Source organism: Anser brachyrhynchus (genome assembly GCF_964034855.1).
Source record: "Anser brachyrhynchus genome assembly, chromosome: 1".
Classification (NCBI taxonomy): domain Eukaryota; kingdom Metazoa; phylum Chordata; class Aves; order Anseriformes; family Anatidae; genus Anser; species Anser brachyrhynchus.
The window spans coordinates 166922848-166945981 of record NC_137694.1 but is presented as its reverse complement, the minus strand read 5'-3'; the positions used below and the strand labels follow the sequence as shown (position 1 = coordinate 166945981).

Sequence of the window (23134 nt, the reverse complement as noted above, 5' to 3'; positions counted from 1 at the left end):
ATATTAACGCATGACTTTTCTCATGATTTAAAGATATGAAACATTAAATTGCAATGACTTTGGAGAAAAAAATAGAGAAATTAACACCTTCTAGCTGTTAATAACTTCTCTGAGCAGCAAAAAACAGCCACAGCAAACTCACTGATTAAGCTAAGGTTATCAGTTGCTTTATTTCATTAGACCTGTGGAAACAATGATTCTTATTTAAGGTGCATCAATATAAGAAAAGTTGTGCATTGGGAGCAAACTTCCCCTGGGCAGTGGGTAAGAAAGCATTGGCACAGGATCAACAAAGATGGGGAAACAGCTAAGCGTGCTGTTGGGCGGGGTAGCAGAGAAAGAGAAGGGCCTCCTATTTCAAAAGGCAGGGGAGAAACTGACCCATGAAGGATAAAAACTGTTTTCTCTGCCTTCTAAACAGCATATTTTCTAAAAGAAAATTTAATCACACTTGAATCACAGAGCCCAGCTGCATGATCCCAACCAACATACTAACACCCAGAGCCAGATTCAAAATTATTATTTAACCCTTTCAATTGTCTTATGTACATTTGTATGAGTGCCTAGAAATATTACAACCCTACCTGAAAGGAATTTTAGATACCTACTTACCTAGACAAGAGTCAAACTAGGTATTTCTATGTATTTTCCTGGAGGGTGTAATGTAAAGTGTATTCAGTGCATAAAGCAGCAAGCATGAGATTGAACTCTATGCTAAATATGATCAATTATTCAGAAAAAGCTCAAAACCTAGGTAAACCAAAGAGCCTGTCTACACAGTTAACATCCTCCTCCCTCCTGTCTCCTCTGTAGCCTATTAATTCTTGCAATTTGTTTTGCTTTACTAAGGACACTGCCCCTAAACCTACATCTTATATGTTAAGCCATTTATGATTCCAGATTTCTGCCTCACATTTTTACTACATTCAACACTGGGACTTCTCACCCTCTCCCAGTACATTAAAAGAATACGTAAAAATATTTCACATATGGAAATAAACTACAGTTCTGGAAAAGCACCAAATTGCCTTACATTTATTATCTTGTGTGCATACGTTTAAGTACGTATTTTTATCACATTATCACAGTACCGAAGGAAGGTTATGATTTGAATATACATCACCTGTAGTATATTTAGAATTTGCTGTAAACTGCTGTCAGTTCCTATAGGCCATAAATTTATTCATCCTAGCCAAGTGACCAAGACGAATTTGGCAAGTCCCCTCATTGTATCAAAAGATGGGCAGCAACATTCCCACCAAGAGTAGAAGTGGCATATTTTATCATTCCTTTCTTAGCTGCTTTATATTTCAGTCAGTAATTATCCAAACTACAGCTAAGAGTATTTCTTTATTCTTTTTTTATAGTAAAGGATCTTATTTTGGAGGCTAGCATAAAGAGTGTTTGGAATATGTTACCCTCACTCTAGCACTGCTTTCAATGCTTTCTTGAACTATTCAGGATGAATATGATACATTTTCAATCTGAGATGAACCTAGAAGAATTTGTATGAATTAACTCTTTGAAATAGTGGTATGCCAGATAGTATCATTTTACGTACTAGATTTTCAGAACTAACTATAGATTTTACTTAAAACACTGAAAGACACAGCAGACAGCTCCTCTGAAAAATAATTTTCCTTTTCTCTTCTTTCTGAGGGTCAAAGTGGAGAATAGAATCCAAACAGTATTTTTTTTTTCCTTTTTTTTTGCCACTAGATTAACAATGTGCTTGTGTGTTTGTGTGTGTTTTAATTTCCTCTCCTAAGAATACTCATAAAACTGATCTATTAAAAGACCAGAATTCATAATCACAAAAAATCTGCTAATTTTAGAGGAAAAATTAATTTATCTATGATCATCCAGGAGTTCAAGTACAATTTAAGACTAAAAATTTTCGTTCCATAACTAAGGCTCTTCTTCACAAAGAGAGGATTAAGGCTCCTTTTTACACATACTGAAAATATTCCTAAATTAATTGCAAAAATCAACAGAGATACTTTATTTATGAAAGGTATATTGAACCTCACATACTTGTTCTGCATTTTCCTTATTTGATTTATTTTCTTCATCCTCCTCCTCTTCAGGTTCTACAGGTGAAGGTGTCAGGGAAGCCACAAAATGCCATAAAATATCATGAAGAGAAGTTGTTTGAATGACGTTACAAAGAAGCCAGTTAAAAGCCTAAAATAAAACGCACACAGGAAGTTACCAATTGATTAAGCAAACCTGGAGTAAAAAAAAAAATTATGTAAGCAGATAGATACACTCAAGTTTTTGAACAGTTAAATAATAATGCACTGGTCTTTAAGTTAGACACTGCTCTATAGCTCAAGCAGTTTATTAAAATGACAAATGCATTTCTAGATATGAAATATGCTACTGAAGAAGGTTTTCAGGTAACATTTTTGTACTCCGAACTTTTAGAGTTGATAATACAAGTGAATATTTAAAACATGTTTTTAAAATAGGAATTATTTCCTGTTTTAAATCTATAATAAAAATTATATATATATATATAAAAAACTAACAGACAATTCACAAATGCTTTATTTTAATCATAGAAGATCCACCAGTATATTAATACCTCCATAGCAAATACTCGGCAAGCAGATTTCCGTAAGGCTTGTTTCATTGCTATTTCAAGTCCTTCCAGATCATGATGCTGGATTACAAATGCCAGTACTGGCCACTGGAAATTTCTCTCTCCTTTGGAAAGAGAGCTGTGGGCGGAGATTAACCGAGAAAGTTCAGGAGATGGATGTCTCAGGAGAGAGGACCCCACTTCTATTCAAAAGCATAAAAACATACATAAATTAGATTGCTTGTACATTTTAATTTTACAGCCACAGTAAAAATAAAAAGCAGCAGACCAATTTCAAAACTGATAGACTTTTTTATTTTTTTCTAAAAAAATGCATTTAAAAAAGCAACATGTAAAAATGATGCTTCAACTCAGAAAGTAAGCAGACACTAAACCCAAGAAAATGCCACTTTAGCTTTTAAATCAAGCACAGAATATGCACCACCAATTTCAGAACTGTAGTAATTCCTGAGCTCTTCTGAAGCTAATCCTGGGCAGATTAATAAACAGTTAGTATTTATGAATAAACAAAAATAAAAGTTATTACATCTATATACATAAATTTATTTTTGCTTACAGTGTCCAAGAAGAAATACAAATCCAGTGCCTGATCTTTGAAATTTTTTTCTCTGCTCTTACCTGCATCTCCACTGTTGACTCGTCTCCTAGGGATTGCCTTTACACGTGCTGGCAAAATTGAGTGCTGTTTGTCATATTCTGATGCAACAACTGAGTATGACCTTTGAAAGACTGTACGCTTTGCAAGGTCTGTATCTGTTATTGGGCTGGTTTCCAAACTACAATGAAATCAGTGAAGTTATAGAACCATTAGTAAATATATAGAGTATACTTAAATTATGCATAAATATTAAATAAAGGAACATGCATTCCATAATGACTGTTGCTGCATGTTTTATGTACCCAAAAACTGTTTAAACACTGAAAAAGAAGAAATGTATTAGAATTACACATGGTAAAAAAGCATGCAAGAGTTTTTTAAAAAATATAATGATGTACATGGTAAGTTCTAAGAATTTAGGTATTTTTCAGAGAGAATGCAAACATTCAGATCATGCCTGAATTAAAGTTTCAGACAAAATTGCCCTGATAAATGTATGTGAAAACATCTAAGAAGTGAATTTTTAATATGCAAGCCAACTGAAATTAGGACTTTATGTGAAGGAAGTTTCCAACATCACTGGTCTTAAAGACAATTTTCAATTGCTATGGCTATGCCTCTGACGTGTTTTACTCCTTACCTTCAGAGGACTTCTTACAGTCTGCAGAAGAACTCCCAGATTATGCTGTCCCTATAGGCCTCAGGAGACCATGGAGTCCACAGTTTTAATAAAGGAATATACCAATACGATGCACTCTTAAGGAGCTTTGTTAGAAAATTTCTATCTCTGAAAAGACTACATTGTAGATTGTAGTATTCCAACAAACTGTTTTTTCAGTCAGTATAAAATAACATATTGAAATAAAAACAGATTAAAAGCAAGTTTTTCCTTCACCACACCTTCATTATAATATGTGGAATCACCAACATATGAAAACTTCAAGCATCTGTGTTGGTTCAATACTATTATTAAGTAAGAGGCTTTTTTCCCTGGGCAAAACAAAACAAAAAAATCTTTAATTGCTTTAATTAGATTATAGTAAACTTAATGAGATAAGGAAATGGTTTAACTTGGCAGAAATCACCTACTGCTCTTGGTCCTATGTAGCATTAACCTGCCATTTCTTCCATGACATTTTAACTTCCCACAGGAAGAAGCAGCAACTTCTGCACTGAAAATGTACAGTAATTAAATTCCCTACGGTTCAAACTTCCCTTCAGAATGAGATCTTGAAAGGAAGAGCTACTTCTTTTCAAAAAGGTAGTATATCCACACCACAAGCAGTTGTGTTACAGAATGGAACACAGTAAAAAAAGTACTAAATTTCAGGTAGTTGGCACAAGCTATTTTTCTTGGACCATTGCTATGGATAAGCTTCCCTGAGGTACGCGAAGAGTTCTTCATCAGTTTCTCAACATATGGGTTTTTGTCTGTTTGTTTTATATATATATATATATATATAGACTGTGCAATCACGATGTTTCTAGAGAGAAGCAACCAGTCTGCATTACCCTTGAAGTTTCAAATATGATTTTCAAATTTGCACTGCTAGTGGTTGAAAATACATACAATATGCTGAAGATATTTTTATAACTACAGTTTCATGTGACTTTGTTTTTTTGCTGTCATTTCAAGAGATGAACTGGAGCTGACCTGATACTTTAGCTACTCAACTACAGCAAAGTTTTCCATTATTTTTATTTTTTTAGAATTTGGGGTTATGCCAAATGCTTTAACATTTGTATGTAGTACTTAGAATTACAAGGAAGTACCTTGGGGGCATAGATTTCATATTACTCTCTGGCTCTTCAAAGACATTAGGGCTTGCATCGGGAGTAACTGAGATGTATGGTGCAGGTACTGAAGTTGAGCGCAGGTACCTCATCTCATCCTGGAAGAGGTTGTCATCCTGGTACCCAACAAAGTTTTCATGATGATGCCTAAATCAAATTAGATTTTATAAATTAGGATTAAAAGTTACTGAAATACACATACAACATACTCCTTTGCAAATACATTCAGACAGCTCTCACCATTTACCTAAGGTATTTAAGCTAGTTGGAATGTCTATGTTCGCGCAAAATACACTGGCATTTCCAACTAGTGAACTAAACAGTAACCAACACAGGGTGGGGATCACTATGTGCTATCTTTTCGTCATGTATTTTATGGCCAAATGTACATTCGTCATAAATGTGAGACGCTACAGTGAGATCTACTCAGAAACACTGGGCAAGCCCAGGTTTTCTGGCTTCCTTCTTACTATTTTGAATTCCGAAGAGCATATCTGCTAGAATAACACAGAAAGTTAAACACTTCACAAAATTCTAAATTCTTTGTACATAAACTAATGCCGCTAAAAATATTTAGCATCCTATGGCTACTTAGGGTATGTTTAATCCTTGGAGCAAATACAATCTAAAAAATTGAACAATATCATGGAAATAGAAGAACAAAGATCATGATGAATTTGGAAAATAAATATTTTTATGTAAGTTTTAGTTTAGTTTCTATCTATATTTTTATTTAAACACTAAATAGATGAGTATTATAATCAATATTCATATACTCCCTTTAATTACCTTGCTAAAGTTTGTAGATAGAGACATGGCATTTTAATGGGAAAGTCTTCAGAAATTCCTTCTTTGACACTGGGAAGTTGAGACTGGAATGCTTTTGCAGGGTGATAGCAGAGGATACTGGGTTCAGCAGCACTGCTCAGTGACAGCAAATACAGTGCATTAGCTTTAATCACTTGATGAGCTTCCATAGTTGGCAAGGCACGAGGAGTCTTAACTTGCATTGGTTTTCTCCTAGATTGTTTAATCTATAGAAATTGATTAAAAAAAAAGTTATATTTAAATTATTCTTCATCACAAGAAGAGCTGACAATTGTCGCATAGGAAGGTTGCTTCATTCTTCCTGTTGTAAAATGATGCTTTCTGTTATACAATATCGCTTCTATTATTTTTCAAACTTTGCAAACTTTTAATAACAACTGAAAGTTTTCATGTTTGCCTCAGGATGAATTATGTGTGCAAAAAGTTTCAATATATCTGGTTTCATTCATTCAAGTTAAATCAACATTGTTCTGCTTATCTTAAAAAAACTCCGCATATTTGTGTATTTTAAGCAATAATTTGAAATTGATCATGGCAAGACCAGTATTAGAGAAACACCTTTCATTCTATTACCATTAAAAATTGCTCTAGTTCGCCCAAGTTTGGTTATGTCATCACATAAAGACCTGGTTATGATCTCATATAACAAGACTTCTCACTTTGAACAAAATTGTTACTTCCTCAATCAGTTTGTCAATGAAGAGTGTCAAAAGCCTTGCTAAAGTCAAGATAATCAGTATCTACTGCTTTCCCCTTCTCTGCCAAGCCCAGTCATCTCGTTGTAGAAGACTATTAGGTTGGTCAGATATGATCTTCCGTTCATAAATTCAAACTCACAGTCCCTAATCATCTTCTTGTCCTTCATACGGTTGGAAATCATTTCCAGGATCACTTTCTCCATCACCTTCCCAGGATTTGAGGTGAGGCTGACTGGCCTCTAGTTCGCTAGAGTTTCTATCTTATTGCCTATCAATGACACTAGCAGGTATTTCAAAGCCTTCCAAAATTCTGAAATTCCAAATTTTTCAAACCCTATTTTCAAGTTGTGAATGCGTTACTATTAAGCAGATAGAGAGCCAAACATAAGAAAAACAGATAAAAAATACCTTCTCTCTTGCTGCTGCTTGCTTTTCACGGAGATATTTTTCTCTGCATCGATCACAAACCAAATACCAAGTGCTTCCTCCAATACCACCATCACCACAGTTACCAGCCCATCCTCCACAGAAGTGTCCAATGCTATTATAACCTTGGCCACCTGCATAACGGCCACAACCTATGCAAGGTAAATAAATAAATAAGTTATTTCAAAATAAGGATTTTTTTCTAATCCCCAAAACAGGGATGAAAGGGGTGGGGAGGAAGATGCTTGTCTTTTCCTGGCCTATTTTTCTCCTTTTCCACATCTCTCAACTCATTAAAGGAAAGAAATGAACAAAAAACAAGGTGAATGCCCATGCAGCATCTGAAGAATGCAAACACACTGTAGTTTTCAAGTGTTTATTATGAACTTGTCCAACACATCGACAGTGCTCTCTTCAGAAATGAATAACATGCTAATAAAGCTTAAACGGGAATAAAGTGCATTCCTTTGCTGATTACTGTTTCTCAGAAAATTTCAAAGCATTGATAATTGCTGAATATTGAGGTTCTTTAACAAGCTTTAACTTCCAATACATCCAGAAGTAAACTTCCAGAGGTAATGCCTAGCTAATAACCATTTCCCTAATTTTCCTAAAATTAAACAATCTCCTTAAGAGATTCAGGTACATGTGTAGAGGGACAAAACGCAAGACTCAGGCTGTATTTTATAAATTGCCTTCAGATTAAAGTTTACAACTCTAGACACTGACTCAATTTTTATTTTCTAAAGATACATTTTAAACCAAAAGATGGGAGTCAATGATACCAAGTGATGACATAGCAGATTAGTAGTAGAATAGAAAACTTCTAGAAGCACAGACACTTTAATTAACAAATTTTGATACTTTTACATCCAAATTTTTCAGCACAGTTTGAAGTCCTACAGTGTAACAAACTGCACTTTTCTGGAGAGGAACTGTAAAGCCAGCTTGTTGTTTTGGTCTTGTTTCAAAAAATTTCTTCATGTTTCAGAGCTCAAATCTGTATGTACTTGAAATTACTTACACAAGTAAGGGCATTGAGCTTGAATTTAGCATATTATGGTAAGCTGTGTAAAACATTAGAGAAGGCAGCCTGACTTATTTTCATAACAGCAATTAATACAAAAATGTATGTGTATAATATATTTTGCAGACAGATACAGGAAGAAAAATATCTCATCTTACCTGGATGAGCTTGTCTCATGTGGTAAGTCACTGGATAAGGATGGGATTCCCCACACAACTCACAGATGGTGTCTTTTTCAGGTCCTCCTACTGCAAGCTGGGCCATCTCACCAAAAAGATTTCCCCTTGGCCTAGTCTCAACCTTTTCCTTTTTCTTTTTCTCTTTTTTGGTCTTCTTGTTATCTTTGTCACTTTCCTTCTTCTTTAATACTGCACAAGAACCGGGACTTGGAAAAATCATATTTTGGGACGCTGCTTTAATAGTTGCTAAAGAAATATCTTCCCAGAAAGCTACCAAGTGCTGCAGTGTTAATGGAAGAGGAGACTTGGATTTCATAGTGTGGTGACTGGATGTTTCAAAAGAGGTAGTTTCAGTTTTTCCATCCTCACACTTTTCATGCAAAGGTGGTTCTTTCAGCATTGAGAGGACTTTATTTTTGTTGATGCTACCCATTTTAGATATATCTGGTCCATGCGGTGCAATGTTAAACATATTAAGAGCAGATGATATTTCCAGTGAATGTCTATTTTTTAACTTGGTTTCTTTTTCCTCTGCAGGTTGTTGATTAAGACTGCTTCGGATTGGTGCATGCTCTTTGGACAATTCTGGATTAAACTTCAAAAAAGATGAACAAGCCATAGCATCATGAACTATTCCTTCATGCCAAAGAAAAGCAGCGAATACAGCTCTAGCACATTCTGCGACAGAAGGTGACATTGCTTGCTTGGCTGGCTCTACAGGTTTGGATCCATCTCCTTTAAAAAGAAAACTGGATTTCTCCTTTTTGGGTCTTGTGTGCCTACCAGCACATTTACGGCTCACTTTTGGAGATGCTCTCATGTCTTGCTCATCTTTCAGGGGAGCTTTTCCTATGCTGAAATGAACTTTATTAGAACCATCATCCAGACTTCTGAATTCTGTGTTGTCTTCACAGGTGCTATCTGTAATGCTGTTAGTCTTTAAAGTACTTGACGTACACACTTCAACAACCTCACTGTGAAGATTTTCTTGTACAACATGAGGGGAGGGAGCTCTGTTTTCAGTTTCTGTAACAGGTTTTCCATCTTTTGTAATAATTTTTGGTTTGGGTGAAGTGGACCTCCCCCTTAAGGGTTCTGTTAGCGGTACTTTCTTTTTGCGAAGGGTGTCCGGATCTAATGTGTAAGAATCTGATTTGGATCGTTCTCGAGGAGGATCAAGCTTTGTTTTTACTGGAGATGGAGCTTTCTGAGGTAGAGTTTTATCATGGGGTGAGGAGGACCGTGGAGAACTAGCACCAGACCTAACTGCTGTAAGCGTCTTCGTCTTTGGAGAAGATGACCGAGTTCCTGGCCCTGGAGATTCAGCTCTCAGACCAGTAGTACTTCTTCCATCAGTTTTTAGTGTTTGCAAAGTGTTATGATTTGGAGACAAAGATCTGCTGTGAGAATCTGATCGCAATTTTGCAGCATCTGATTTCAGCATAAGAGATTCACTGGCAGATAACCCTTCTGTATTCCTAGGTTTCTTCTGGTCAGCAGCAGCTCTATTCATTCGCACATCAAGCTTGGGTGACCTGCTGTCAGCTCTGTGTTTTGATGACATGTCTGATTTTCCTGCTGGAGAAATCGGTCTTGCAGCTCCTGTGAAATTCACTCGGTCACCTGTTTAGTATATTTTATAGTTATTACATTTTGACAGCGATACTTCTAATAATACGAAACAAGGATTAAAGACCTGAATGCAAGATAAAATTGAAACACATGCTTCTGTTCACATCATAATGCAAATAAGTCTAAAGAGAACTGTTTTCACTAGAATAATACTGATATTTTTCTTCTCCCAAAGAAACATTCAAATATACATCTCCAAACATTGGTTAGAAAATCTTTACAGAAAACACTACTACGGAGGTATCAAAAGGCATGGTTCACTATTTCCACAAAACTCGAATAAAGGAAGCACAATTTAATTCCTTTGCTAGAATGCCAGGAATTAACTAAGTTTACTCCAGTTGTAACAGAAATTAAAGGTTATTTTTTTACTGTCAGACTAATTGAAACAAGAGACTAGCATAAAGATCACATGTATGACCAGATATATTTATAACTCTAATGCTCAAAAGTTAGAAAGTACAGGAAGAAAATACAATTATAAGGCAAATTGGGTAAAAGGCTTGCAAATTTGCTTAAAACGGTTCACACTGATAACCTGAAATATCCACATTTTTAAGAACACATGCTATCAATGTTCTTCTACCAGAACAATAATCTACTCTTAACAAACTTTTTCTATTACTACTGAGCTAAACCATCAACCATCACGTCCTCATAGTCTGATGCAGTAACTTACTGTTCTTATGGACACTGACTTTGTGCATATATTAATTCAGAGAATAAAATAAATAAATAAATGCCAAACTAGTATATGGAAGTAAGTAGCTTGTTAAAGCAATCTACTTCTAATAATTCTATGAAGATACTCAGTCTCTCTTGCAGAACTGTGTTTTGAAAATTAAGACAATGTTTAAATTACTGGTAAGCAACGCAGCGATCATGAATGCATAATTATATATAACTCTCTCCACAAGGCATTACACTGCAAAGTTTAGTCCTTTGATTTGAATGTATTTTCATTAGTTAAAATGAAGTAGTTTCTCTTGTAAAGCTTGTAAAAGGAGGCCACAATACTGTGGATTTTTTTTTAATTTTATTTTTTAACTTTTTCTAGACACTAAAATGCTATTTTCAATGGTCCAGGCACATTTTGGGGGAAACAATTATTTGTGAAAAAAAAGTTTTAATTAATCAGAGAATGTCTGCAAATTTGGACTGTATTTTCTAATGTGAACAGAGATGACTCACACTCATCTTTATTCAGTATCTTTAATGCTTACCTCTTTCTTTTTTTTTCCTACTGATACCGCTAAAATCTCACAATAAATAAATAAGTATTTTGGAACAAAGACTAGAAATCCAGATATCTCCTCAGGTAACAAAATAATTCTTATTATTCTGATCTTTCCATATTTAATTAGCTTATAGCAAAACAAACATCAACAGAAAAAAGTGAAGAATACCAATATTAGATATTTAACAAACTTTAAGGTAAAGGTACTCTCCTTGCTTTCTAGCACATGGGACAAAGTAGGAGTTTGTACTTCTCCGTGCAGAAAATAAATATTTTCTCTGTATTCATGAATAATATGCTAAATGTAAAGAGTAGAATACAATGAGAACATTTCATGTATCTTCATCATCAGTTTTGAGAATCCAATCTGTCTTTAGTCTTTTTTCTTATGCATTTTTCTTTTGTTTGTTTTGAGCAGGGGGGAGGAGGAAAGGAAGAAATAGCATGGTACATCATGTTTTATAAAATGATTGTTCTTGCTAAAAGAAAAAAATAAAAATGCTTATTCAATAGCAGTCCAACCATTTTGCTTATGACAGCTCAGTTATAAATTGAAGAACTATTTTTAAGATGTCTACTCAGAATCAGAAATCAGAAATGAAAATTATTACTTCATACACTCTTCTCCCAGAAATAAACAAACAAAAACACGAATTTAAGGCTTGCCAGCTAAGAAAAAACTGTAGATATGATCATTTAAAGATATTTACAGAATTCCTCCTAATGTAAAAAACCAGTTAACAGAAGACACTAGTCTTCTTAGAGGACATGAAACACAGTAAACCATTCAGCAATGTATCACTTTCAAAGTATATGCATTACCAGTGAAAAACAAGCAGGAAAACATTCTAGAACAATACTGAAAGGCATGACCTAGCAATAGCTCTTAGCAATAAAAATATTAAAAAAAAACTCTAAAGGTTTAGATTTGTACTTATACATGTAAATACACCTAATTAGCATTCTAAACTGTCAGCACTAAAAAAATCCCCCAAATGAAAAACTGCATAATTATGTATCAAACTGATTTATCTATAAACAAAGAAAAAAAAAACGATTTACCCCCTTCTTCTTCCATATTTTGTTTGCCTATTGTTTGAAAATAGATTGTTTTTAGACTAGATTAAGTCACCTTTCTGTTAACGAAACAGTAAGAGATAGCTAAATCACATAGCATGAAATCACTGCCACTCAGCAAAGCAACACCAAATGATTATAAGCGAACTCCCAACAAATACCAAACTTGAACGTTTCCTTTCCAAACAGAATTTCATTAAATGAATGACATGAAAATGAGTGGAAGGAGAAAAAAAAAAACACTTTGAATGTAAAATCTGAATAACCTTGCTATGTTTGCATGCATACCCACCCTTCAGTTTGTGAGAGAGAGATGAAATAGCAGAGGCAGGCCCAGCTACATCACTAGATTTGTAAATACGCTCACGAGAAGCAAGGCAGCAGGATGAAGCTTCTACAGTGGAAAACAGTTGCACAGAAGCAGGACAGATTCAATGGAAAAAATAGCAGAGAAAAACAAGCATTTCAAATGATATGCATCTCCTCTGTTAGATATTCTTGAATTCATTGAGACTCCTACATTAGTTTTAAATGAGAAACAGTTACTTCAAAATGCTTTTCCTGATGTGAATTTAAAACAATAATTACAACAAAAAACTTTTGTGAATTAAATATTAACTTCTAGGATCTAAAATGCAATATTTACGGAGTAGCCAATCAGATTTATGGTTTATTATAAAACTAACAGTATCCAATTTTGAACCGAACTCTGTTTTCAAATGTGAACTTTTAATCTGTAAATTCAGAGATTAATTATTGAAAACTATCTTATCTTTTTAGGTGACCATTTCTCACATTCTTTCGGTAAAAATAGAGAATATCTGGATGTTTGTGTTGGAAAAGTTTCCAACTTTATCCAAGTTTGGATAAGTTTCCACTTATCATTGGAAAGAATGATGAAAAATATATGAAACCCACCAACGCTTTTACTTTTTCAAATCTGAATGCACATTTGTAATGTTATGTTTTGAAAAGCACATGTAATGTGAACTTCAGTCTCTCAATATTATCTAGAGACATAATTAGCAGTAGAAGAGTTCCTATCAAACAGTATAGACATGAAAACAAGTCTGTACCAGCCCTTAAAAACAATTTTGCCTTTAGGAAATAAAAAAAAAAAGGTTAAAATCTGGTATAATCCACAACAGAGTAAGATAACAGCAGGGACTTGTAATTTCAAGTCTATGATTCTATCATTTTACTTTCATATATACATATATGTATTTAATTCTAATTTTATTTCTTATTCCTTTCTTTAGAAAAAATAAGTTAAATTCTTATTGCATTAATAATTGTAAAGAGATTTTGTATATTAGAAGATACTCAGTTTCAGAAATACACTTTTGTACAAATAGAAGAAAAGCGCCTTGAAAGTAAGTGATTTCAATTCCTGCACTGCTGAAGGCTTTTTTGTTGTTGTTGTTCTGGTACTACGTTTACTAACTTGTACATTAATACATTAAAAATCCTACCTTAAGCAACAAGCAATACTTCTATAGACTCTACAATGAGGTGTTCACACATGCTTCATGTAAAAATATCATTCTTTAAAATAATAAAATAATCTAAATTTCCTCATTCCAGTATTAGCATAAATTTAAGAATAGTATTGCCTACTTGGATGCCTACAAAAACTTTGCTGAGACCATATACTAACTGTATAGCTTCTGAGAAGCAGGATGTCACTCCACCAATTTTTGAAGTTAAAATGCAGAAAAACACATTAGGAGCACAAAGTAGCATTACAAGAACAATTCTGTAAACACAAGCCTAAAAATGTCAATTTGATATATAAGGTTACCACTACAGGAATAATTAAATGAAAATCTTTATTAAATCCAATTTAATGTATGCACATTTTCATTTAATTCTTTCAGTCTATGTCTGAGAATGCTTACATTTTACAATGGTGTAATCTAGTTTATCTTGAACACTGTATTGCTTCTCAGTTATTTCAAGGAGATTGTGGCTCAAAGAGAATGAGTTTCCCCACATAGTCTCCTTGCTGCCTTGGGAAAAAATCTATGCCTATCCAGGACAGCTGATCAGCCACAGGGACATGATTCTTGCTTCTTGAGTCACCCTCAAGGACTACAAAGACTTCAAAAACCAGTAGATAAGCTCTGCCAAGTCACAACTGATCGTGACAGTCCATCTTTAGTCACATTCTTTCTCTCTACATGGAAATAGCTCCAGCTTGAAAAGCTACACAACATGGAGACATAAGAGGCAGCTCAATTCCTGTGCCAGGATGTAGTCCTACAAGCAGCGCCTGCTTCCTCTGAGGAAAAGCTGATAAGCCAAACCAGAAGGCATGACATACTGCCAACTGGTCCGTGTTAGTCTTTTTTTAAACTCTGAAAGAGGGTAAAATGTCTCTGGATTGTGGAGATAAGTTAAAGTTTCTTCTGAAATGCCACTCTTTTTCTGCCTTTCTGCATGATGATGACGAAGGAATGCACTGACCTGCTTTTGCCCTTTTGCCTAAGCAACGTATGCCTTTTTTTTTTTTCCACATCTCGAAAAATGCCAAGTGCTGTACTGATAAAGATTCTTTTTGCTCGTAAGTACAAGAATATACATAAGTCAAACATTTGAATATTAAATATTAAAAAGGGAAAGTAGTATTAGATAGCATTAGTAGGGGAATGAATGAGTAAACTAAAGCAAAAGCTGAAATGCAGTATCATTATAAAAATATAAGTGCATTGCAAACATAATATTTGTGTTTATTACCCAAAGGCAGGGTTTGGATCACCAACGCTTGAGTCACTTAAGTATATTAATTGAAAGAAGTATGCCTGTGCTAGAGCAATATATGACATTAATCTATACTTTTGTAATAATGAATCTATGATTTTATAAATTTTGAAGGCAATAAGCCAGATTTATTTCTAAAATAAAGCTCGCCACAGTTTATACTTCTCCTCCAAACTGCCTTACCAGTCCCCCAGGGATGGTTTTGGATTTGAACTGTTTGGCACAGAAAAAAAATATGTATGCTTTGTACATAGCTTAGAAGACCCAATCTTTAAAACCTAAGGTGTGAAACAGTTTAACTTAGTTCAGGAATGAAGCTTTCGCAATAAGAACCATCAGGAAAAAAAAAAAAAGTCAAACCAATACTCTTAGGCTTCTTATCACGACATTTACGTCATTTCAGTGTGACATAGAAGAGATCGGTGTGATTCACAGGACACCATGAATATACAGCAGCTCAGCACTGCACCTTCTGCCTGGATTGAGATGAGTCAGGAAACAACAGCTGTGCTGTGCAAACTGCTCAGAGTGACTTGCCAGGGCTACAGCGGAAGAGTTAGAATGTGATAGATGAAGCTAACGAGGGGGTCTAAAGCCTCTTCAGTCTACAGATCTGTTCCTCACTTGCCATAGCAACTCAGATGTGAAGAAAAATGGCAGAAAGGTCTAGCTTCTGTGACCGCAAGCCTCCTCCAAAAACTCAGAGTTCAACAGCCAATTATGAAATTTTAATTACTGGCGTTGAATGATGTGGCAAGATCCCATCTCCCTGACGGGTTGCGTCAAAGGAGTTTTATGATGCAGCGCACACTGCTGAAAGTTGAGAAACAAGATCTTGCTTGACTGTCTAGGTTTCTGCACTTCACCTACACTCAGAATCCAAGCAGAAATTTGAGCCTTCTGTGTTCTTCACGTAATGCAGAGACAAATTAATCAAGCAACCAGTGATAATAATCTTGCAGCTGTGGGAAGCTGCCATCCTGACCAAATCTGTTATTGATGATCTTACAGATTTCTCAGAAGTAAGCATATTCAGGCTGGAGTAATTACAAAATGTTTCATTGAAATAATCAATGAAGAAACATATATAGATTTGTGCTCTTCCTGGAAAAAAATCCTGGCTAAGTTTCCAAATCAATACAGCTGTTTCTAAACTCCATGTAGGAGTATGCCATCTCTTCTGCCTTTTTTGAACTTAGCTGCATAAAAAAAATTTACAAGAAATTAAAATACATGATGACAGCCTCTTAACTTTGACACCACAAAAAAGAAAGCAGTATCTCAGCTTTTTTCCCCCTTGTATGAGCATCTGTGAAAATTAGCACAGGAATTATCAGCACAGAACAATCAGCCCTTCATAGAGGCCTAGCACATAACACAAAACTGAGTAACACAATTTCTACTTATTTTTTATATTAACCCTTCCATATTAAATTCCAATGTTTCTTTGAAAACAAAAAGCACAGGACTTTTGTTAGTTTATCTATTTCTGATTTGATAAGAATAGCAGATACACTTCATGGTTTTTTTCAAGCATAATAACTGAGGAAGTGGTTGTCCAAAACACTAATTTTTCTGCAAAAATAACCAGACACTGTATCTGAAAATAATAAGTTGTGAAAAGCCCTTACCCCCTTCCTTAAATCAGTTTGGAAAACCAAACCAAATGCCAAGAACAGAAATCATTCCTCAGAAAGAACAACTATCTAAAAATTTCTCTAAAGAAAAACTACAATCTGTCTCTGGCACGGAGTATGTATTACAATCAGACCAAGAATTTTCTCCATATTCTGAAAAACTACATAAGGAAATAAATCTAGAGGATGTTCAGCATGATCTTAACATTCCTCAGAATCATGTTTCAAAATAAAACTCCTCAAGAAGACAGGTAACTGAAGAAGAACAGAAAGTATAAGTGGTAGCCTAAGCTATATACTCAGACTAAAATCAAAAAACATATGTTTCTTTCTTTCCACGTCTGCAGCCATGGAAATCTAGGGCAGGGAACATCTAGTTTCAACTGTTAAACTATTATTGGTCCCTTTAATATAGCTGGTATTGACTACAAACTTTTGTTTTAATTTTTAGATCTAAATATATTGCGTGAAGTGCTTAAGGACAAAGCACATAATTTGAAACTGTAACTAAGCATGTCTAGGGCAAAAATCAGTTGACCTTGGGATATGTTTTTTAATGGATTTAAATTCTAATTACATGTTTAGTAGCAGGAAGCTATTAAGTGCTTTGGAAATAATGAATGAAAATGGCACATGTTATAAAGGTTTCTGTTACAGCTCTAATACACCTGTAAAGTTGAACACATTAAAAATACACAGCAAAATTAGATCTAAACAGAACTTTTCTGTCTAAATATTTTCATTGCATATGTGTCTCGCTATTCTAATAATCGTACAGTACTAATTAATCCATTATTTTCTAATATGTACAGTTTCTAGAAATATGGTAATATCAGAATAATTGTTTAAACCAAAATATTTGATCTAGATAACCTTTCTTAAGTTTCAAAGATCCCTGATAATTTCCTTGACTATCACAGACAATATTCTAAATAAAACGTTTGGATGAACTAGTAAAGCGAGGATTAACACATTTTCAAAAAAATAAAAAAGTTCTAACTGTTTTCCCCTCATATATTTCTTGATTTTTGATCCTGGAAGCAAAAATGTTATTATTTATCTCCTTCAGGTATAGTTAACATTATTTACAAGAAATCTTAAATTACATGACAAACTATTAGGAAGAAGGTCCTAGTATCAAATCACAGTTACTGCAATGGTACAGCAGGTCGGGTTGAGTTCTGGTTCAGTTTATACTGCTGGAAGGTCAAATAACCAAATCAGCTGAAAATCTATACTAAGCTGAGATAACAAATCAGACAGAAACTTTACTTTTTTTTTTGTTTCTGTGTGTGTGTGGGGGGGGTATTATTTTATTTATTAGACCAACACACTTGCTGCCAAACAAATAAAAAAATAAATCCTTATTAAAACACAAACCCTGGATTGTAACTTTATGAGTATCTTTTACCCAACCAGATCTGCTGGAAAGACAAATCCATTAAGCAATTTTTTTGGGGCAGCCAATAAAAAAACATCAGTTTTTCTTCTCATACAAGTCTAAATAATAACGGACAAATAATCTGAAGTTTAAAATAAGGCAATTAGGGTTATTTGTGATTAAACACTGAATAAGAAGACAAGAGAAGGAAAATTTAAGTTAAGGGAAAGAACATACAATTGTCAAATTCCCAACAATGGTGTGTTGATGCCATTGGCAATCAGGTTTTGGAACATTCTCTTTTCATGGCATTGGTTTAAGCCAAGTAGAAGTATACACAGTCACTGTCAGACTATTTCTGATAGTCATTATAAAAGTGAGCTAGAGATTTTAATCTCGTTCTCTCCCACAGCACTTGTGTAAGCTGAGCTGGAGAGACTCAGGACTTTATAGACAGAGTGAACTGTCAGCAAGAAAGAACCATTTTACTTCTGCAGAATAGTCTGCGGGTGAGAGGAGGGGACTAGTATGCTATATGTGTTCTTTATATAAGGAAGAATTTACTGCCATATCTGCTCTTCAAAATGAATTCTAAGCTTTTATTTTTTCACTAAATAAAACCTAAACCATTTCCTGTTCTTGCACCAGTAATCAGGTTAACTTCCATTCACCTCCAGGTGCAAACTTGCTTGTCCACACCAACCTTATGAGCACCCAACACAAGAGTACAAAGCTTTATAAGTAGTATCAAGGTGTTCCAACTTTCCAGCTACATCCTAAAACTTGTAAGTGATGAAAAAAAAAAAACCACAGAAATTTAAGAGGTAAGAAAACTGAAAACTATGAATTTACTGCAATTTGTTATGCTAAAAAGATTTATTGACATTTTGTACCATGAAAGAAATTTACCTTAATTATAAACCCACAGTTGCATACAATACTGGAAATGCACTTTAATGAATGTTATCTGCACTGCAGGACACATACAAAAGCAAAATACTGTCAATATTGAAATTAAAGTTGAACAGGTATACTTCTTTAAGGAGCATTCCTTCACATGCTTCTGAATCATGAAAAACTAACTCAACAAAATAAAACCAGAAAGATGCATTGAGGGATGATTAGCAGCTGGTAAGCAACTGAGGACAGCAACGTAAAAGCTGCAGAAATGGACTGATGAGGCAGGTAAGGCTGACAAACTTACTCTGAAGCTGTGGCTGAGGCTGCTGGAAGGAAAGGGGCTGTCCGAACACAAATGGACTGTGGACTAGGGAAGAGGGAGGTTTTGCAGCTTGATCAAAGATGGAAGGAGCTGGGAGATTTGGCCGTGACTGAATGGAATTCAGTATGGCACTCAGTTGGTCACCTGTAGTGGGCAAAACAGTCAAAACTACAACCTGTTACTTGTCATTCTCCAGAAATGCAGAGTAAAATGGTGCTCAATTAAAGTTTCAATGATTATAATAGAGAAAGCTCTTATTTAGCCACATACAGCTCTGGTTGTGGCTAAATATAAAAACCTCATCCCATGCATGGCTATAAAATTACTGGAAAGTACAAGCAGGGTTTTTAAAAATCATGGACAGTTTACTGCAGTTATTCAAAACATTTCAAAATAGAGATTTATATTCACCTTGCTAAAAAAATGCACAGCAGCCAAGAAAAAACAGAAATCCCTAGCATTTACAGTAATACACACATGCAACAGAACATGCAGATAAAGATTAGAAAAACTGATGAGAAGGGAAGGATAACATGTAATTAGGCTTTGGCAAGCATATTTCTGTGCCAAGGCTTTGGTAAATATTTGCTCATTTTTGCAAATATCTTTACAGGTATTCTGTCATGCTGTTTTTCAAGATCAGACTGAAAATCGTTTAAAAAAATAAATACCATTTAGGAACTGAAACTGGTTTTCTGAAGAACTACAGACATTTGTTGTGGGGCAAATGAAGGCCTTCAAAAACTAGCATGTTAAAAACATGGTTTTAATTTCTAAATGCCAATTTTCAGAAAAACTATATATGAGCATTAGAAATACATGAAGCCTACAATAAGAAGTCAGAGTTTATCATAGCATGTTATAAGTTGTGGTAAGCTTAGTCATATGAGCTTAGAGAGACCAAGAGTTTGAGAGCATTGCAAATTTGAATGATCACCAACCAAATCCTAACAGCAGCACTTTATTCTGCAAATTCACATCATTTTGACAGCATTCTAGAAAATCTAGTAGAAAAAAAATAGCAGCTAATACAGAATTTTCAGCTCAATGAATCTCAGTTTTAGGTGATTATCAATTGTCTTTTCACGGAATTAGAGAAAGACTGCTGGGTGTATGGAACCCACCCTTAACCCTTATTAACCGAGAACTCCAAAATTAAATGTTATACTTATTTTCTTGATATTTTAGTTTCAAAAATGAAAGAATAAAATACCAGGAAATAGATGGAACTATGTTCTAAATAATCACCTATAGATATCAATACATTAATTTTATTCCACTATTTTGGAAGTAGCATAGTGAAAAAATACTGGAATCAGTACTTGGACAACAATCATTCCTACCATAATAACCCAGAAGCGAGTAACATATTTGGGAAGGCATTATAATTCTTAAAAAGTAACTATTTGAAAAAAAAATAATTTCAGGTCAAGAGTTGCAAAATATTTTTTTCTGGATATAACTCACATTGGTTATCAGAGAAAAAACCAACACTGGAAGATAAAACCCAGCAGTAACTCTCAACTGTATGTGGGTAGTTTATTTATACCCTATCACATATGCGAAAATACTTGTGCAGGTTTTGTTCGGATCATGCTTTGTACATTTTCAGTTGAATGTATGTACGCTATTTCTATATCTAACTTTTGTTTTAACAATTCACAAACTCAACCAGTAAACTCTGCTGACCTAGCACTGCTTTAGTGCAAAGCCAGCTCAGGTAGCTGGGTTCTGCATTCCGTGTTAACAGCAGGAAAACACAAAGCACAAATGACAATGTAGAGGCAGATCATTCCTTCAGCTCAGTACCTTGGAAAACCTAAAAAAACTTTTTTTTTTTTTATTCTGTCTTTCCTGCTATCCCCAGTGCTTCACTGGGGCTTACTGCTCTAACAAGTCATATCACAAGAATTGGTAAACCAGACTCGATCCAGTCTCAAGTACTGACAGCAATAAGCCCTTTCAGAACAAAAAACCATGCAGACCATCACAGAGAGATGCATGGTGTTTTGCTCTGAAGGAGGCAAGCTGAATGAGGGAGAACAGATGCTGACCTAAAACTAAAAAGCTCAGGGAAGTCATCTAATTCAGGTGTACCTACACCATGTTCCTGAGAACGACCTAATATATATTTATATATATATACATACAAATAAAAAAATCTGCTTTTCTATCAGCTTATTTATCACTGTCATCCCATTATTCCACATACTGTAGCACTGTATTTTTTAACTACTATAAACTACTCCCTCATTATCTGATACTAAAACAAGCATCACTATTGCTACTATGTGAATCTTTATAATTAATTCTGAAGAATTCTGGTGATAAGATCAGACATGGTAGCTTAGTTCTACACATTGTTTATAAAGCAGAATCACAGAACTGAAAGTCTTATCCTTTGAAATTCTCATATGAATTAAGCTCTCAGGCCAGCTACAAAATTTAGCATCTACGGAAATGAAATAGAACTTGACTCTCAGGTCCCAAAATGGTATAGTTCTTTTTGTTATCACTATTAAAAACAAACATAAAAACAATTAGCTAATTCTTTCTCCTTGAATACCTAATGTATTCACATTTATACTACACGAAAATACAAAATTGTTCGTGTACCACATTCCAGAACCATGGAATCCTGGTATCATGAAATGACTCTTTTCAGTCTTTCCTTCCTAACGTTTTCTTAGGGTAGGTGCAGAGGGGATATTTGGAAAGCAACCAAGTCTAACAGCCGACGATCATCTAGTGTGACAATGTATAAGATCAGTTTTGTCACTATTACTGTTTGTTTATATGGCAGAAGAGGACTTGGAAATGATTTTTACAGAAGTACACAAAGCCCAGCAAGCCAGTAGTGGTTCCCCTCTATGCTTGTCCAGGAACCCAGGTTCGGGCACTACTTCAATAGTCCTGTGGCTTTTAATGCTGTCTCAAAACTAATAAGTGACTTTCAGCATTTTAAAGTATAGCTGATGACAAATATATTTTAAATACAAATAAGGAAAATGTTTCCTTCTAACATTTGTGAATTCAGAACAAAATGGGATTCTTGTTACCTTGTTATTTATTTTTTTAGAAATTAATAGAAAATTATTTTTGTTAATCCCTTTCTCTGGACAAAGAATAGCATCTGCTTAAGTGTCTGATACGTTCTGGAATATCAAAGTCAATCTTACTCTGCTTCTTACATAAAAGTACTTTCAAAAGTAAGGAAAGACTAGTTATCTGTAAGTGGAATTACTTAAACAGTGACATTAAACAGGATACTTGCAGGTATGTCTATAAGGAAATCTTGGAGTTGCTGCAAAGGTCATGATTGTGAGACCAAGCAGACCTTTCCTAAAAGCTATAAAATGCTTCACGATTAGATGATATATGAAAATGTACATAAGTCCATTTTCAGTTGTAATTGTCCCAGTTTGTATAAATGACCAGTAAATGAACACAATAAACAAACAGGCCTATTTCATAGATGAGTAATTATTTTAAAGGGAAGAACCTCTGAAAAGAGGTTGAAAGTTATCTGTTCAAAATAACTATCTGCTCAAATTAAATGTGGAGGGGGATAGGACCATTCATAACGAATATTAAAGACTTGCCTGCAATGTAAAAGGCTCACACATAGAAGATACAGCTAAATCAAATAGAAAATTTGTGGGAGCTATGTCTTCAGCCTTGCAGGCAATACTGTAAACACAGACCTACTACATGGGTATCTTTACATTTGACTGATGTAAACGTGACTGAATTTGCAATGAAACTAGCACATCCCTACAGGAAGTTCTTTTGACAAACAGGATTCTCCAACAGAACTGTTTCATTCAAAAATTTTCCTAACTGACTGTTCTTTTGTCTTCAGTTCTTTCTTTTCCACAGAACTCAAAGCTTCTTAGATCTAGATCAGAGAATGCAGGACAACAGTATGTAAAATAATGATACAAGAGTTATATTTTGGGGAGGAAAAGTAGTATGGTTATTTTTTCATGTATAGTTGCCAACAACTCCCTGCTCTTCGGCAATTCAGAAGCAG

General features: G+C 34.6%; 1 protein-coding gene across 24 annotated transcripts in view; it reads right to left on the bottom strand.

The window, feature by feature from the left end:
• MYCBP2 (MYC binding protein 2) overlaps positions 1 to 23134 on the bottom strand; it is a 198143-nt gene that overhangs the window by 27666 nt on the left and 147343 nt on the right. For 11 of the 24 annotated variants that reach the window (XM_080576146.1, XM_080576157.1, XM_080576164.1 and 8 more), the window contains 9 exons: positions 19084 to 19269; positions 12394 to 12495; positions 8135 to 9778; positions 6932 to 7101; positions 5787 to 6031; positions 4977 to 5144; positions 3224 to 3381; positions 2588 to 2787; positions 2035 to 2184 (listed from right to left, as the gene is read on the bottom strand). In XM_080576146.1, the coding sequence (XP_080432272.1) occupies positions 2035 to 2184; positions 2588 to 2787; positions 3224 to 3381; positions 4977 to 5144; positions 5787 to 6031; positions 6932 to 7101; positions 8135 to 9778; positions 12394 to 12495; positions 19084 to 19269 (3023 nt within the window). The remainder of the gene's footprint in view (positions 1 to 2034; positions 2185 to 2587; positions 2788 to 3223; positions 3382 to 4976; positions 5145 to 5786; positions 6032 to 6931; positions 7102 to 8134; positions 9779 to 12393; positions 12496 to 19083; positions 19270 to 23134) is intronic. The other 13 variants (XM_080576168.1, XM_080576147.1, XM_080576148.1 and 10 more) reach the window with 4 other exon arrangements.